Below are 18060 nucleotides of genomic sequence, written 5' to 3'. Positions count from 1 at the left end.
AGTCAACCCGTACCCCTAATTATTACATGATATATATCTTCAAACTTCAGTTGATGTTACAGGTTTTTGCATACAGATTATTAACAAATGTGAGAGGAGCGGGGGGGGGACCAAGTAAGTTTTTTCCTCCCATATATTTTTACAGGACAGCAATCCCACGCTGGTCGATGTTACGGTTAGAATATTTTCTTTTGAAACCTAACCCACGACAGTACTGTAGATCATATCTCAGGCATATCCTAGGGCCCATGTCATTAGCATAGACATGCTTGTGTCGTAGAATCGCCCTGATGGGAGGAATTAACAGCTCGGTGTAGGGTTGCACAGTTATCTCAGTAAAGCTGTTGTTCAAGGCTCGGACACATTCAACTTGAACATGGAAAGCTGGGGACAGAGCCTCGTCTGGCTACAGATTTTGGTAAGAGGATACGAGGATTTTTTTTTTTTACTGTTCTCAAACCCAAAAACTGTCCATCTTTCCTTATCTAAGGAGTAGTCATTACATGGACTTGTGTTTAGACTTCCAAGTTCAAGAGTAAACTGGACTGTAGGAAATCTGTTAGAAGCTTGAAGACTGTCAGTAATGTTTCACTAAAGGGTGAAGTTCACATTATTAGAAGGGGGCATCCATCTGTAATTGGGGGCTGCACCTCAGTACAGTTGGTTGGTGGCATACAGAGGACTTGCGTCCATTGCAGGTGATACGTTTATTGTGACGGGATCATTTGAAGCGAGGGAGAGTGTGGGGTAGTTTGTATTTATGAGATACAGAATGAAAGGAGGTTATAAATGAACCCATTATAAATAAAGAGTTTCTATACCCTGTAGTTTATGCAGGAGAAGAATACATATATTCCTCAGCAGGACAGTGAATTGCAGACAGTTAATTTAGGAAGGTTTTTTAAATTGGTTATTTGGAACCAAATATTTGCAATTTAGTTACCTGTTCAACAAATAAACCCTGTGTTCAAATTGAGAGTGTGCAGCTTAAATGACATAACGGTGTGCTATAATAAAATTGGTATCATACAAGCACATTTTAATAATGTGTTTCTAACCAGAATCCTCCTAAATGACCACTAATATTAAACCAATGCTCTAAACCCACAACGAATGTAAAAGGTGGAATCTGTTTAGTGGGCATTATACCGGTATGTAAAGAATCTAAGATTGTTCCATAATTGCTTGAGTAGAATACAAATTAGTCATCTGTCAAATGAGGCTCTTACTAGAAAGGCAGCAAAGCGGACAATCTCAGAGCAGAAATGTAGGTCCCATTAAGAGTGTGTACAGGGGGTACAGGGTCAGGACCTGGTAATGGGCCAGAGTGGGCAGAGACAGGGGCTGGATCAGGGAGGGGCCAGTGCTTCCATGAGGTGGTACAGGGCACACCAATCCCGGGGGCGGAAAGGCTGAAGGAGAGCGCATAGCGCCGATCACTATGTACCGTGGCCGAGCTGTCACATCTGTTCGGCACCGTGTCTGGCTCTTGGCAGAGGCTGTGTGGAGAGGGCGAGGATATGAACACATCGTATCCCTGCTCCATGTGTACCACACAGCATGGCTGGCGGGACAGTGCATTAGTGGTGGGGCTTGGCAATTGGGACACCAGAGCCAGGCAGCATGCTCAGGGCTCAGTATGTATATAGTGGTCACTGTATGACAGTTTACCTGTATGTCTAGATCGAGTGTGCGCCTGTATCAGTGCCTGTCCAAGAGTGAAAGACATACAAAGGGGCTGGGGAGATAGCACCTTCCTTACGGAAGGTGCTAAGACACTGAAGGGGGTCAGACATTCAAAAGAGGGGATAAACAGAAGATAAAGTGGGTTACAGGACATGCAGGAACAAACCTTTTTTATGCGTCACCAGTGTAGCAGGGCCAGATTAACATAGGGGCTGATGGAGCTGCAGCTCCAGGCCCATGAATATTTTTTTTTTTTTTTAAACCACTACTCTTAGTGTTTCCACCTGGCTGGTATTTTACTGGCACAACCAGTATTTGAGGCTGACTGGTCGGTGCCGGTATTGCAGTAATAACGGGAATACAAATGCTGGTATTTTTCTCAATATAAACAGAGATTACGATGCAATGGCCAGTAGGGATCGCTGTGTGTGGAGAAAGGGAGGGATAGGAAGTTCCAGCGTATTCCTCCATGCCTATCTCTACTCACTAATCCGCAGGGGAGCAGCTCCAGCCTACAGCTCAGGGAAGTGAGGGATGGGGAAAGGCTGCAAAGAGACATGGGTGCACTGAAAGATATAGGGACACAGACACATTATGACACAGAGAGTCCCCAGGTCTCCCCATGGTACTAATGACATGGGGACCCTGGGAGACATGGGGCCATAGACAGATGGGAATACTTGGGGACACTGGGAGGCATGGGGCATTGAGACACTGAGGGACATTGAGACCTGGGGTAATCAACACATGGGTACACTGATACATAGGGAGACTTGAGACACTGGGAGCAATCCATTTATACAGCAGAATCAAACTGTAAAGTAGATTTTTTGTGATTTTACAGCATTTTCTTTTATGTCACTCCCTGTGATTTACATCATGTGATGTCACCAATACATAATTAATTATGCAAATTAGTAAGGGCAGAATGTTTTTCCAAAAGAGGTGGTAACACCAACTACTCTTCACATACTCCTTGCTTAAGTATGGAAAGTTAAGAGGGATGTATGCGAACAAAACTTGTGTGGAGTGGCTGACAATGAATATAGATAGTTAAGGTAATGCGGACTTTGGTCTCTCTAACACTGTGGCATGTTCCCTTTCTTCTACACTTACTACATACAGCTTTTCTCTGTCCCAGACTATATACCAGGAGCTTCTGCCTGCTAGTAAGAAGGGAAGGAGACAAGTGGACCAGCGAGTGCTAGGGGACAGTCCTTAGAAAGCGCTGAGCGAGCACATCATTAAACGCATTTATGTCAAGCTCAGGGTGCTGTCTGCATAGTATGCCCTTAGTTGGCCAGCTGCAGGATTGGCAGGCAGCCTGACATGTATTCATGCCAGTCTGGCCTTCCAATTCTTTGGACAAACATGCCCCCTTTTGGCAGGTTACGTGATTCGCGTCAGTGGCCCACCCTTTTACCGTGCCAATTGACTTCCTGCTTCATTGGACACTGCTGTTAGGGGGTATGGATTTACTTAAAAGATGAAAACTAATTAGAGAGATTAGCCTAGGGTATGTGTTTTCTTATAGCTGCTGTTTTCTTTCCCTCCGGCAACATCTCCACTCGATAAGATTCTGTAAATAGGCCCATCATAATTGTCAGCACCAGGCCCACTGGGCTCTTAATCTGGCCCTGCAGTGTTATCAAAAATCCTTGCTCCGGCCCTGGATTTGGGACCGGTAGTGTATGCCGACTGGCCCCAGTTTGGTACAAATCTTTACCAAGTTCACGGCCATAAATGTTAGAATGTCTGGCAGGACAGTAACAACTGGGGGTTTAGTTAATTGGCCCTAAATATATTCAGATAATACGGACACAGGGTCAGGATATGGTTTGTCTTAGAGATATTCCTCCTTTTATAACCATGAAAGAAAAACTCAATTGGGTGAAATCGACAAATAGTGGGAGGAAGGAAAAAATAAAAATAGTACTTCTTGCAGCTTTGAAATGGGGAGGGGACGAAGGGAAGAAAATCTGCTTTCTTCAGACTTATGACATTAAAAGTTATAAGAATGCTAAACAAGTGGCCACTGCTAACAGTGATGCTGTTATTTTACATCCCCAGGTTGTTCGATAGATCGATGTCAAGAAACTATAAGGCTGTTCAGCAAGAGATAGGCCAGCACATACCAAAGGAACAGGGACGGATAGACTGGTGTATTAACAGACCTCTGATTGGCCGGGTTTAGATGATGTATCATGACTAATAAGAGTATAGCGCAAAACACAAGGCAGGTCATGGATGCCAAAATACGGGCGCGGGGGGGGGGGGGGGGGGTGATTAATTGCATTTTACTACTTAAAAGCCTTGTAAAGTGTAACTTGTGTGTTCATGCGCTTTTCCTTAACCCCTTAAAGGGACACTCCAGGCACCCAGACCACTTCTGCCCATTGGAGTGGTCTGGGAGCCAACTCCCACTACTCTTAACCCTGCAAGTGTAATTATTGCAGTTTTTTATAAACTGCAATAATTACCTTGCAGGGTTAAGTCCTCCCCTAGTGGCTGTCTATTAGACAGCCACTAGAGGACACTTCCTGCTTCATAGCACAGGTTTTCTGTGCTAGAGCGTCGCTGGACGTCCTCACGCTGTGTGAGGACCTTCAGCGTCGCTCTATTCCCCATAGGGAAGCATTGAAATTCATTTTCAATGCTTTCCTATGGGGTGCGCTAATGCGCATGCGCGGCATTGCCGCGCATGCGCATTAGGTCTCCTCGGCCGGCTGCCGAGATCAGTCTCGCCCACCGGCCGACATAAGCAGAAGGAGGAGCGCCGGGGGAGGAGGAAGCAGCGGCGTGGGACATGTCGCTGCCTCTGGTAAGTCACTGAAGGGGTTTTCACCCCTTCAGCAACTGGGGATTGGGGGGTGGGAGGGAGAGGGACCCTCCAGTGCCAGGAAAACTAATCGTTTTCCTGGCACTGGAGTTTCCCTTTAAGGACACATGACATGTGTGACATGTCATGATTCCCTTTTATTCCAGAAGTTTGGTCCTTAAGGGGTTAAACTGCATTTAGGAACCAGAGTACTAGAACCAGAACCAAAGAAAACCCAACAGAAACAATACACTTAAAAGGGACATTGTAGTCACCAGAACAACTACAGCTTATTGAATTTGTTCTGGTGAGCAGAATCATTCCCTTCAGGCTTTTTGCTGTAAACACTGTTTGTTTCAGAGAAAATGCAGGGTTTACATTACAGCCTAGGGGTAATTCCTCTGGCCACTCCTCAGATGGCTGCTAGAGGTGCTTCCTGGGGCAGTGCTGCACAGTGTGACTGACCCTCAGTGTTTCCACCCTATGCATGCAGGCACTGAACTTTCTTCATAGAGATACATTGAATCAATGCATCCTTGACATGTTCAGCCAATCCCATGGTTTCCTATGTGAACGCATTGTGATTGGCTCAGAGAATCCTTTTTGATGTCAGCCAAGCAGGCAAATCAGGGGCAGAGCTAGCAGCTGTAGACTTGAACAGAAGTAAGATTTTACTATATTTAAGGGGGGCCTAAGGTGGGGCCAGATGGTGGTTTTAACACTATACGGTCAGGAATACAGGTTTGTGTTCCTGACCCTATAATGTTCCTTTACGGGTTTGCAAAGAAGAAGAGGTCACTGGCACAAAAGCTAGAGGGATTTAAAAATGACCAGGCCTCTGACGTATTGCCACTGCACAAACAGGACAGACTAATAAGCACGAAAGTTCACGTAATTTTAGGATTGATAGAGACCAGAATATTGTCAGTGAGAACTGGTGAAAATTATGCTGCACCTGGATGGAATCGCTTTAGGAGTCATTGACGCCGGTGCTTGGTCGCCTTAAATTGGAGAGTGGTCTCTAAAGGATGAGAGCACCTGGAGGGCTGAGAATGGGGTAAATTGACACAGAACTTTTGGAATTTAAAACAGCTTGACTTTTTCAGTTTGACTTAGTCTGTGCAAGGTGAATATGGCAGAAAATGCGCAGCTCTCGTTTTACTGAACATTGGGGTTTATTTGCTAAACACAAATTGTATTGCTGAATTGAAAAACCAAAATGCTCAATGTACAACTTCTCCCGTTCAACTTTCATGGCCTAAATTTGGTAAAATTGAACTTTTAACAAGTAATCCTAGGATTTGTAAACATGGATTATGAAGGCTTTAGGAGAATTAAAACCACACCCCCCACTCAGAACAAACCACAAATTTTAGTGAATTACTGCAATTTCACTCAACATTCTTCCGGGTTAACTGAAACACAGAATGGCATTAATATCACGGAAGGGCATGCATTTAGTTATTTTATCCCAGGGGAGGGCTAACTACATTTGGCCTTGTGGAAAAAGCATAGTTGCCAACTGTCCTGTTTTTGCCGGGACAGTACCGGCAAGCTGGAGTCTGTCCTAGGCAATTCACTCTCCCGAGACAGTCCCGGCAACTTGCAGGGCCATATGCTTTTATTATTTTCCATGGGACTGTAGCTGCCCGTTACAGTCCAAGGGAATGCAGGACAGAGGTACACACTGTTGGGAAGATGCTGGGGGCTGTGGAGAGGTGCTGGAGCGGCTGCATTGGGGCTGCTGGGGAGCCGGAGGGAGCACTGACAGTCTCCTTTCCTGAATTCCCAGTAGCTTCCCCGGTGTTCCTGCTCCGCCTCAAGTGAATAGGCCCCACCCCCCACAAGGCAAGCCCCACCCACTGACACTGCATTCTGCATGTGGGAAGAGTGAAGACAGCCTGCAGCCAGAAGAGTTGCAGGCTATAGACAACTCACCATGACGGTACAGCACCCCACCCACACACACACCCCTCACTGCAGTCTGTGTGTGCGCACTCAGAATGTATTCAGCAGTCTGTGTGCATTCAGCAGTAGGTGTATGTATTCAGTGTACGGTGTGTATGTTTGTTGTGTGTACTCTGCAGTCTGTGTGCATGTGTTCAGCAGTCAGTGTAATGTATTGCATTTGTTGGAGGTACCAATAAATAGAATTTAATTTTTTTTTTTTTTTTTTAAATCAATCATTTTTATTCCTATAATTTGTTGTGTAGGTAGGGCCACATGCACTGCTTTGCCCGGGGACCCATAACGCTATTAAGATGGCACTGCTTGCGTGTGTCAGTGAGCTTGTCTGTAGTGAGCTTGTGTGTCAGTAAGTTTGTCTGTGAGCCTTGTGTGTCTATACAAATTAGTTTGTCAGTAGTAAGCTTGTGTGTGAGTCAGTTTTGTCTGTCAGTGAGCCTTTTTATTTGTATCTGAGTTTGTGTTTTGTGTCAGTGAACTTGTTGGTCTTTGAGCCTGTGTACTTACTGGATCAGTAAAGAGAATTGAGATGGGAATTTCAAACTTAAGGCTGAAATAGTGCAGCTGAATTTGTCCAACTCCGCTACTTTGGCCTTAAGTTTAAAATTACCATCTCAATTCTCTGTAATTCTGTGGGTTGGACATAGTGGGCAGAGCTTTGGGTGTGGTACGTTAGTAATTGATAGCTGTGCTGCAAAGTGTCCCTGGAATTTAAAAAATGTTAGCAACTATGCTTCGGAAAAGCAGAAAGTAGTCCCTTTGTTAACTTTGGCATTCACTGGGGGTCAGTCAACCTCGTATTGTTGGTTCTTGTTAGAGTCTGATGGAATAAACCCTCGGGAGCAATTCAGAGAAACTCTGCAATGTCAGAAATATAGTCTGTGCACTCTGCCTCTGGAACCCAGGGTGAGAGACTGTTAGGAGGAATGGGTTAAAGTTGAAAACAACACACCTAAATTAAACAAATTTATGTCCTGACAGGTTAGAATTTCCAAAATGACAGGCTTGTACGAAGAATACTTTTTTTCTCCCTCTAATAAAACACACCCCACACACAGACAAAAACACTACTTTAAATCATTTATAATTATACAAATACAATTAGCCCCTTTTAATGCATCTAAGGAATTTCGTAGTACAACCTCTGTAGGAGGTTAGGGTTTTCTGCTGTAGGTGAAATCTCCTTTCTACAAGTCTCAGTGAGGCTGAAGATGTGGCTGGGAAGGTTGTACTAGCAGTGTGGAATATAACAGATTCAGAGAGGTGGAAATAAAAAATAAAAATGAATGGGGGGAGGGTGGGCTTTACAGATCAGATGAAACAAAAGAAGAAACTAGTTTTCCCTGGCACTATAGGGTCATTAGGTCCCCCCCACCCTCAGGGCCTCCCTCCCGCTGGGCTGAAGGGGTTAAAACCCCTTCAGCCACTTAACTTTCTCCAGTGCCGGGCTCCCTCAGCGCTGGGGAACTCTCCTCCTCCTGCCGACGTCAGCGAATGCACATGCGCGGCAAGAGCTGCGCGCATTCAAACCGCCCATAGGAAAGCATTACTCAATGCTTTCCTATGGACGTCAGCGTCTTTTCACAGTGATCAGCGCCTCTAGCGGCTGTCAATGAGACAGCCACTAGAGGCTGGATTAACCCTCAGTGAAACATAGCAGTTGACCTGAAACTGATATGTTTTCAGCTGCAGGGTTAAAACTAGAGGGACTTGGCACCCAGTCCCAGACCACTTCATTGAGCTGAAGAGGTCTGGGTGCCTATAGTGGTCCTTTAAGAGCAATTACAATTATTGAACTAATTTGCAATATCAAAACTATCTGTAAAGAACATTGAGCAGCCAATATTTTAGTTAGAAAACACGTGAATCAAACAGTAAAGACTATTTTAGTTTTACCCAGTTCGGGTTTGGAAAATCCAATAGAATCTTTGTTTAGAAGGCTTTGTTGGTTTCTGGGGTTAGCATACCACAATCGGATAGGTCTTTTGTGATGATCAAGTGGGGCTTAATCTCCACATTTAAGCGGATAGATTTACCACAACAAAGACCAGATTCGCCTGGAGAAGACTCCGATAAAAGCATTCCCATATTATTCAGATTACACGCGGTAAACTCAGTGGATCAAAGTGTAAGCTCCTGTAATACTTCACAAGGAGACATCATGTAAAATGTATAAAGTCTGCGTTTTATTGAGCAAATCCCAATTCACACACACACACACACACACACACACTTCACCCAGCAGCTGAAACGATTTACAATGGAAAAACTACAGGCATTACAACACCAAGTTATTTACTAAACTGCACATTGTAATCAATTCAAAATGGAATGTCAACATTTAAGTCAAAGAGGACTTCTTGGCGGGTGGGGAAGGGAAGGGGGTCTTAGAGAGCTTTGTGATACATTTCTCAAGACAGTTACACACGTTATACAGAAATGTATACACAGCATAGAGCCTGCGTAAAAAAAAAATATATATATATATATACACACACACACGATAAAGCGTGTATGCTATATAGCTTTATACACTATCCTGTGTGTTACAGTATATAGCATGCACGCCCTATCCTGTGTATTACTGTATATAGCATACACGCCCTATCCTGTGTATTACTGTATATAGCATACACGCCCTATCCTGTGTGTTACAGTATATAGCATACACGCCCTATCCTGTGTATTACTGTATATAGCATACACGCCCTATCCTGTGTATTACTGTATATAGCATACATGCTCTATCCTGTGTGTTACATGCATGCTATATACAGTAACAGAGGATAGAGCATGTATGCTATATACAGTGTAACACATTGTTTATACACTGTAGGGTACACGATGCAGTCTGTACGTGAGAGTTCGGCTATATAGTACACTTCATTACGCATGTCTAGGTGTGCCGGTCGCTCGCTTATTCTGTGCACAGTTTAGTAGCTGAATATTGAGATTTTGTCCCATCCTGCACTGACCTTGGCCTGTAACCCTGACAGAGTGACAGGACTGATATCAGACCAGTAACCTCACACCTGCTGTCTATCAGCGATACTTGTCAGACCGGTTGTACTCGTCCTTCAAACTAGCCCCAGGCACAACCTGAAAAATATTAAATTGAGGAAAGAGCACACTTCTCTACAATACAATATTCTCAGAGTTTCACGGAGCGGACAGGATTAATAGAATAACAAGCCTCAAGACATGACAGTCACAGGGTTTACATTGCACATACATGTGGCAAAAAAAAAAGGTTTCATTAAAAGGGGAATCACCAATGTGAGGGGCGCAGCCTTTACAGCCCTATTAAGTAACCATTTATTTTGCAGGTTCTGTGCGCGGATATATCCCTGCAGAATGAGACAGTGGCCATCGCCCAGGCGGAACCCAAACTCAGCGGAAAGGTACGTAGCTAGCTGCGCAAGTCATATACAAAATAAATTGTTTAATAAACTACACACAAACTGTGACCGCATTATGGATCTATTCAGATACACCTGTAAGATATCCCAACACGCATTACTTCAGGTGAAAAGAAAGACCGTGTTTAGAAAAGTCGCTGATAACCAGCATGATCAGTTATACACAATGTGTGAACACATTCAACAATAATAAATGACACCTCTGACATTGGTTCTTAGATTAACAGGAATCAGAGTTATATTCCTTCATCAGCTCATTGACCCATTCCTTTACTGTAATGTCAGCTCAGTGACCCATATACAATATTAGATTCCTATAGAATCACTTCATTAGACTTGTCTGGATGTCAGTGATCTCTGAGCTGGGAGAGACTGTAAATAGTTCATGGTGGGCGACATGATCAATACATTGTATCTACTCCAGTAATGATACATTACCTTATAGGAAAGGAAAGAAAAGTGACAATGTGACAAAGTGGACTGTGATGGCATTTAGTCGGTCTGTCTTATAGGCTAAGAGTACAATAGAGAACAGTCTGCGTAGTTTGTCTAACGCAGTCCAATATTGCTCTAGAATGTGTGTTCCCCACTGGGAGGTTCACATTTCTGTGGAAGAACGGATTTTTTCCTGCATTTATGGTGGTGTCCATGCCTATTCTCGTAAGCGATAACTGTTTCGCTCATGCCAATTAATTACTAAACCTGCCAATTCCACACATCAGTTCTAAGTGGAGATTTGGTATCATTCAACCAGGTAGTTGCATAGAAATTGGTGCTACGTGCGAGTCTTTGTGACACATTAGTTGCCATTGGCAGTGGACAATAAGCCAGACTATTAGTCTTAGCAGTCACAATGCATGCAGGGCCGGACTGGCCCACCGGGATACCGGGAAATTTCCCGGTGGGCCGCGGCACCTGGGGGCTGCAGAGGTATGTGCCACCGGGTGGCCGGTCCGGTGGCACACTCAGAGGGGGCCGGCCGCTTTCTAGGCTGGTGCCGTCGGGCCGGGTGGCAGCCTCGCCGGTCCGGCGGCACTTCTAATGCTGAGGACGGAGGAGCATGAAGGAGGAGGGAGGAGCATGTCTCTGTACCATGCTCCCTCGCGGTTCCCACAATTCCCAGCACAGGAACCGCGAGGGAGCATGGTACAGAGACATGCTCCTCCCTCCTCCTTCATGCTCCTCCGTCCTCAGCATTAGAAGTGCCGCCGGACCGGCGAGGCTGCCACCCGGCCCGACGGCACCAGCCTAGAAAGCGGCCGGCCCCCTCTGACTACTCTCAGGTAAATGGAGGGGATGGGGCACAAGGGGGGAGGGGGGTAATATTGGGGCACAAGGGAGGAGGGGGGGTAATATTGGGGCACAAGGGGGAGGGGGTAATATTGGGGCACACGGGGGGTAATATTGGGGCACAAGGGGGGGTAATATTGGGGCACAAGGGGGGAGGGGGGGTAATATTGGGGCACACGGGGGGAGGGGGGGTAATATTGGGGCACACGGGGGGGGGTAATATTGGGGCACACGGGGGAGGGGGGTAATATTGGGGCACAAGGGGGAGGGGGTAATATTGGGGCACAAGGGGGGAGGGGGGTAATATTGGGGCACAAGGGGGAGGGGGGGTAATATTGGGGCACAAGGGGGAGGGGGGTAATATTGGGGCACAAGGGGGGAGGGGGTAATATTGGGGCACAAGGGGGGGTAATATTGGGGCACAAGGGGGGCAATATAGGGGCACAAGGGGGGTAGGGTAATATAGGGGCACAAGGGGGGGTAATATAGGGGCACAAGGGGGGGAATATAGGGGCACAAGGGGGGGTGTAATATAGAGACACAAGGGGGGGTAATATAGAGACACAAGGGTTGTAATATAGAGACACAAGGGGAGGGGGGGAATAAAACAGAGATAGGGAAGAAAGAGACAGTGGGAGAATAGAGAGAGACAGAGAGGGAGGGAGAGTGAGACACAAGGGGAGAAAGAGATGTTAGAGAGGGAGAGAGAGACAGGGAAAAGGGGGAAAAAGAAACAGAGGGGAAGAGAGATACACAAGGGGAGGGGCGAAAGAGGCAGAGGGGGAAGAGAGTGACTGGGAAGGAGAGGGGAGACATGGACACAGAGGAGCAGTGAGGGGGAGAAAGAAACATAGATGTGTGTGTGTGATCCAGGGGGGGCAACGGGCAATTGCCCTTTCCCCCCCAGGCTGGCACTGTCCAAGCACCATGTGCCTTCACAGACCGGAGGGGAGATCAGAGGTCTCCCTCCCTGTTCTGGAGGCACCATGCAGGCAGCCGGCAAGGGAGGGAGGAAGAGAGGACCCGGGAGCTCAGCCTGCAGCTCCTCCGGGTCCTTCTTGCGCGAGTACAGAGCGTTGCAGCGGTTACAGTGGCAACGCTCCAGCTCTCGCGAGAGTGAACTCTAGCGCTGGAGCAACGGGCTAGAGTTCACTCTCACCACTGCGACCTCTAGCCCCATACACACACCTAGACCCCCCCATACACACATTGCCCCACACACACACACACAGGCACCCAAACACACATTGCCCCACACACCCTACACACTGAACCTTTCACACAAACTGCACCCCTCACACATTGCACCACTGCTCCTATACCCTACTACAGCCCCATATCCCAGCAGACCCCAGGTAAGTTGTCAAACTGTTCTTAAACGGTTTGACTACTTACTCTGGGAGCGGGTCCGGGCACTCCTGGCACCATAACCACTACACAGAGCAGTAGTGGTTATTGTGCATGGATTATTTCTTTAAATCTATAAGTGCCCCTCCCGAGATCAGGCTCTGGATCCGCCACTGGTGTGGGTGTATATATATATCTATATCTATCTATCGTATATTAATGTGTGTATTAGTTTTATATATATATATATATATATAATTATGCCTATTATATTTACACATATATTAATGTACATATATATATATATATATATATATATATATACGTAATACACAGAGAAATGTAATTGATATGTACCATATGTAATGAGCAGATATTGGCCAAGTCTTGTTGCTAGGTGCATACTCCAGCACAATAACATATTTAAAGTGAAGAGCGCACCCACAGGACTTTAAACTAAACAAGATACCGTCATTTTTTACAGTTGTGCGCTACATACATTTACCATTTCAGTCCCATGACCAAGCTTTCCTTAATATATCATGGTAGTTGGACTGAAACATTGGTTATATGCAAAGGCACGTCTGCTTAAAATAAATCTGCACTCTTGGTTTTTTTGAAGCCTATATGTGCTTTTTTTTTTTTACATTGGAGTAATAATTTTTAATCTTAAATTATCTTTTCTAACGCTGTATTTGCACATTATGCTGGCGTGACGCATTATGGGGCTGGTAAATAATTTTTTTCCAGGGCTGCTTTTAATTCCCAGTCCGGCCCTGAATGCATGGACATTAGCCTTTGTTACACAGGAGGGTTTACAAGGGGTTAAGGTATTTAAACGGTCCTGTGGTCTGGAACAATTATATCCAAGAATACATTTCAATCTTCATGCTGAGGGATTGAAAATGAAGCGGGTCTGAGAGGATAAGAAGTGTCCGAACACACCAGGAAGGTAGGTTCCCCTAAATCCAAAAGCCGCCTACCATGGCCCACTAGGAGACTGGATTAAAGCACAAAGTACAGTATTCCATCGTTGGAACACGGCACATCACTGGGAAGGTAGGATTGCTGGCTTCTGTAATGCAGTCTCATCCATTATTTTAACGTGTAAAGTTTGCACAGCGCTACGCAAATCTTCAGATAATCCATTGGCCTATAATCACACTACGGAAATTATACAAGTTGTACATCAAAGGACATGCTTAAAGGATCACTATAGGGTCAGGAACACAAACATGTATTCCTGACTCTATAGTGTTAAAACCACCATCTAGCCCCCTTGGGCCCCTCATGCCTCCATAAATATAGTAAAAATCTTACTGTATTCAAGCCTGAAGCTGTAGATCTGCATGCTGTTAGACTGAGAAAAACAAACGGTCTGCTGACATCATCAGAAGTGGTAGCCTGATCCAATCACAGTGCTTCCCTATAGGATTGGCTGACACTGACAAATCAGGGGCAGAGCCAGCATGATTCAAACACAGCCCTGGCCAATCAGCATCTCCTCATAGAGATAAATTGAAATCAATGAGGAAAGTTCAGTGTTGCATGCAGAGGGAGGAGATACTGAATGTTTGGATACATTTTAGGCAGCCATGACCCAGGAAGGATCTCTAACAGCCATCTGAGGAGTGGCCAGTGAAGTTCTCACTAGGCTGTAATGTAAACACTGCATTTTCTCTGAAAAGACAGTGTTTACAGCAAAAAGCCTGAAGGTAATGATTCTACTCACCAGAGCAAATTCAATAAACTGTAGTTGTTCTGGGGACTATAGTGTCCCTTTAACCTGAAGGTTTTATCAGAGTTGCCAACTCCCATTCTTCAATTTCTGCATACTGTGTGGACAATAAAAAAGTCAGGTTGTAATATATACATTCTCCAGATGAGGAAGGTGATACAAACCACTTTCCATCTAATATTTAATCCATAAAATCTGTAGAGTTCAACACACACTCTTAGGGCAGAGAATTCTACATCTTTATTGTTTTTACTACAGAGAGCCATTTCATCTGTTGTAAGTGAAATTGCCTTTCTTCCAGTCTCAATGGTGAACTCTTGCCGGTTGTATATTCCTGCTAATGAATAGGTTAGAACATAGTGGTTTGTGCTGACCCTGTATATAGTTATGTAGAGCTATCATATCCCCTCTAAGGTGTCTTTCCCCCACCTCTCTAGAAAACAAATGCCGTTTTCTATCCTTTCATCATAACTAGGGTTTCCCCATCACCCTTATTAATGGGGTAGTTCGCCTCCATGTTGCACAAGGTTTGAATGTGGCGTTCTTTATGGAAGCTGTATATTTTATGCAAAATGCCTGGAATGAAAAATTAAGCTGTATTGCTTGCTACTCCCGCCCCGGTTCTGTATTTCCCCTTTTATAAAAGTGCTGACGATTGAAGTATAGAATGTGACCTATATTTGCCAAGTGAATATATTAAGACTTGTCGGAACACGGAGAGAGAGAGAGAGAGAGAGAGAGAGAGAGAGAGAGAGAGAGAGAGAGAGAGAGAGAGAGAGAGAGAGAGAGAGAGAGAGAGAGAGAGAGAGAGAGAGAGAGAGAGAGAGAGAGAGAGAGAGAGAGAGAGAGAGAGAGAGAGAGAGAGAGAGAGAGAGAGAGAGAGAGAGAGAGAGAGAGAGAGAGAGAGAGAGAGACGCTACTTCAGCCATAGCCACGGCTTGGCCACTGAATTCTGGTTTTCAATACAATTCCCCCTCTGTGTGTGATACATCGAAGGAATAGCAATACAGGGTGTGATGGGAATCAAGGTTGATATTTAAATAAATCTGATTTTACGATCCGAAGATAGTTTTCTATTTACGATGCATTATGGACCAAATGTTATTCAGCATGAAAAAGGGATCAGTTATGTAGCATGAGCTGTATATTTATGCAATGTTTACAGTTTTGACAAGGTATTTTTATTAATCCAAGTTCGTTGAACTTGTAGCATATAAATTAAAATAATGTACAGAAAAATGATCTTAATTCTATTGTTGTAATGTAATGTGTACATAATGAACACGTTTAGTTTAATATGGTCTCCACATATACGGGAATCGGGATTAACCCATTTAATTGGAGATTGTTCACCTTGCAATCATTTCATCATTATCAATACATTTCTAATGGTTTAGAACACAATCGATTCTGATAGAGCTGTTAAACTAATTGGAAGAGTTATTGTAAAATCTTCATCAGGTTCAGGTATTAAAATTTATAACAATCAGTAAGAATAAAAAGTCTTTACATTTAAGATCGAGTCATGATTTCAGTCGCGTCACTAATGATTTAAATCAAAGCCACTTCAATAAGGACTAGCCTCTGGAACAGGTTTGGTTTTTGATTAGGACTTACCTATTCACATCCTAGACGGTAGGTTTCCAGAAAGAGGTTGCTGGTGGGGATTGTCACGATAATTGTATCCCACCCGGATTTAGAATAGATGGGATCACATAGCATCGAGGTGTATTACTGGGATCTTCAGAATCACAGAACGATCACAAAATGGCACTATAAAAAAAAAAACAGACACTTACTTATTCACTAACTGGGGTAATGTGATGAAAATAACATTTCTAAAATATGCTGATAAAGCAACCATGTGGGAGGAGAACGTTTTTCTGCCTCTAGTAGTACGTAGCATTCATATGCTGTAAAACTGACATCAATTTTAATGAAGGGGATCCCTTCTGCCGGATTTGTTTTCCCTTCCTCCACATGGACTCGGGGCACCACTTTTTAAGTGACAACAATACAAATAGTTGTTTATAGCACAGTAAATAAAGTTAAAATAAGTGACATTGTTTGCAGTAGAATCAAAAAGAAAAAAAAAGTTTTATATACACTGTGTGTGTGTGTGTATATATTTAAAATGTCCCTTTATTGATTGCACAACAATGTCACTTACAGTTTTAAATTGACTGCACTATAAACAACCTTTTATATTATTGTCACTTCAATATATACACAGACACAAATATATATAGTCAAATAGTTTCTTGATGGGAGAAGGTCCCAATGTTAGATACAGATAAAATGATTAACGGGGCTGTGTTAAAACAGTAATCATTCTTACTGTAATGTTTTTCCTGAAATTACAGGGTACATTAATCCACCCCAGGGCTGAGTCTCATTACATGCAGTCTGTCAGCATAGTTACCATAATCATGAGATTCTCTGTCAATTCACTGCCACCCGGCTTTAGGCCTGCTATATGCGGGCAGATTTCCTGTGTCCCCTCCCTGGACGTGGGTTAATTGGGGTTAATTAGACCTGTGTCTGTCTGACAGTCCCACCTGGGTGCTTTCAAGCAGAGCACACCTGCATGTTTATCAGATTATCAATAAATAGCTCACAGGGTTATTCAATAAACTTGCCATTTTCACACATTGAGGCAAATCAAGTTGTGGTTATAGCAGAGTATGAGATGGTAGGCAATATTTCGCATTAATAGCTTAGACCACACAATAAACACAGACACAGTTTATTTATATTTCAATGGGCTTGGCCGGGGTGTTTATTTAACCCCTTAACACCGCAGCCAAATGTACAAGTTGTGAACGAAACAAAACGTAAACAAAACCTGGCATTTGCGCTATATGTCTGTCCAACCGTAATTCACCTCTTTCATATTAAATGCACCCCCCCTTATTATATATCATTTTTTTCAGGGGAAACAGGGCTTTCATTTAATATCAAATATTTAGCTATGAAACATAATTTAATATGAAAAAAATGGGAGAAAATAAGATTTTTTTTGATTTTTTTCGTTCTTCATGACATTTTAACTGTCAATGTCATAATACTGTTTGCTTTTACTGCAATAAAATACACATATTTGTATTCAGCAAAGTCTCACGTGTAAAACAGTACCCCCTATGTACAGGTTTTAAGGTGTTTTGGGAAGTTACAGGGTCAAATATAGCATGTTACATTTGAAATTGAAATTCGCCAGATTGGTTACGTTGCCTTTGAGACTGTATAGTAGCCCAGGAAATAAATTTACACCCATAATGGCATACCATTTGCAATAGTAGACGACCCAAGGTATTGCAAATAAGCGATGTCCAGTCTTTTTTAGTAGCCATTTGGTCACAAACACTGGCCAAAGTTAGCGTTTGTATTTGTTTGTGTGTGAAAAATGCAAAAAACGCCAATTTTGGCCAGTGTTTGTGACTAAGTGGCTACTAAAAAAGACTGGACATACCCCATTTGCAATACCTTTGGTTGTCTACTATTGCAAATGGTATGCCATCATAGGGGTAATTTTCATTCTTGGGCTACCATAGGGTCATAAAGGCAACGTAAGCAATCTGGCGAATTTTAATGTGAAAAAAATTAAACACAAGCCTTATATTTGACGCTGTAATTTTTGAAAACACCATAAAACCTGTACATGAGGGGTACTGTTGTACTCAGGAGACTTCGCTGAACACAAATATTTGTGTTTCAAAACAGTAAAAAGTATTGCAGCAATAATATCGTCCCTGTAAGTGCTGTTTGTGCGTGAAAAATGCAAAAAACGTCACTTTTAC

General features: G+C 43.7%; 1 protein-coding gene across 2 annotated transcripts in view; it reads left to right on the top strand.

Annotated features, from left to right (window-relative positions):
• Positions 1-352: 352 nt before the first annotated feature.
• The window catches only part of LOC134615163 (cadherin-like protein 26), a 70326-nt gene continuing 52618 nt past the window's right edge, over positions 353-18060 (top strand). For both annotated transcript variants that reach the window (XM_063459624.1, XM_063459625.1), the window contains exons 1-2: positions 353-418; positions 9796-9870. In XM_063459624.1, coding sequence (XP_063315694.1) covers positions 377-418; positions 9796-9870 — 117 coding nt within the window. In that variant the 5' untranslated portion in view covers positions 353-376. The remainder of the gene's footprint in view (positions 419-9795; positions 9871-18060) is intronic.

This window comes from Pelobates fuscus, chromosome 6, assembly GCF_036172605.1.
Source record: "Pelobates fuscus isolate aPelFus1 chromosome 6, aPelFus1.pri, whole genome shotgun sequence".
Classification (NCBI taxonomy): domain Eukaryota; kingdom Metazoa; phylum Chordata; class Amphibia; order Anura; family Pelobatidae; genus Pelobates; species Pelobates fuscus.
Note: the sequence above shows the minus strand (reverse complement) of the source record. Positions and strands in the feature narration are given on the sequence as shown.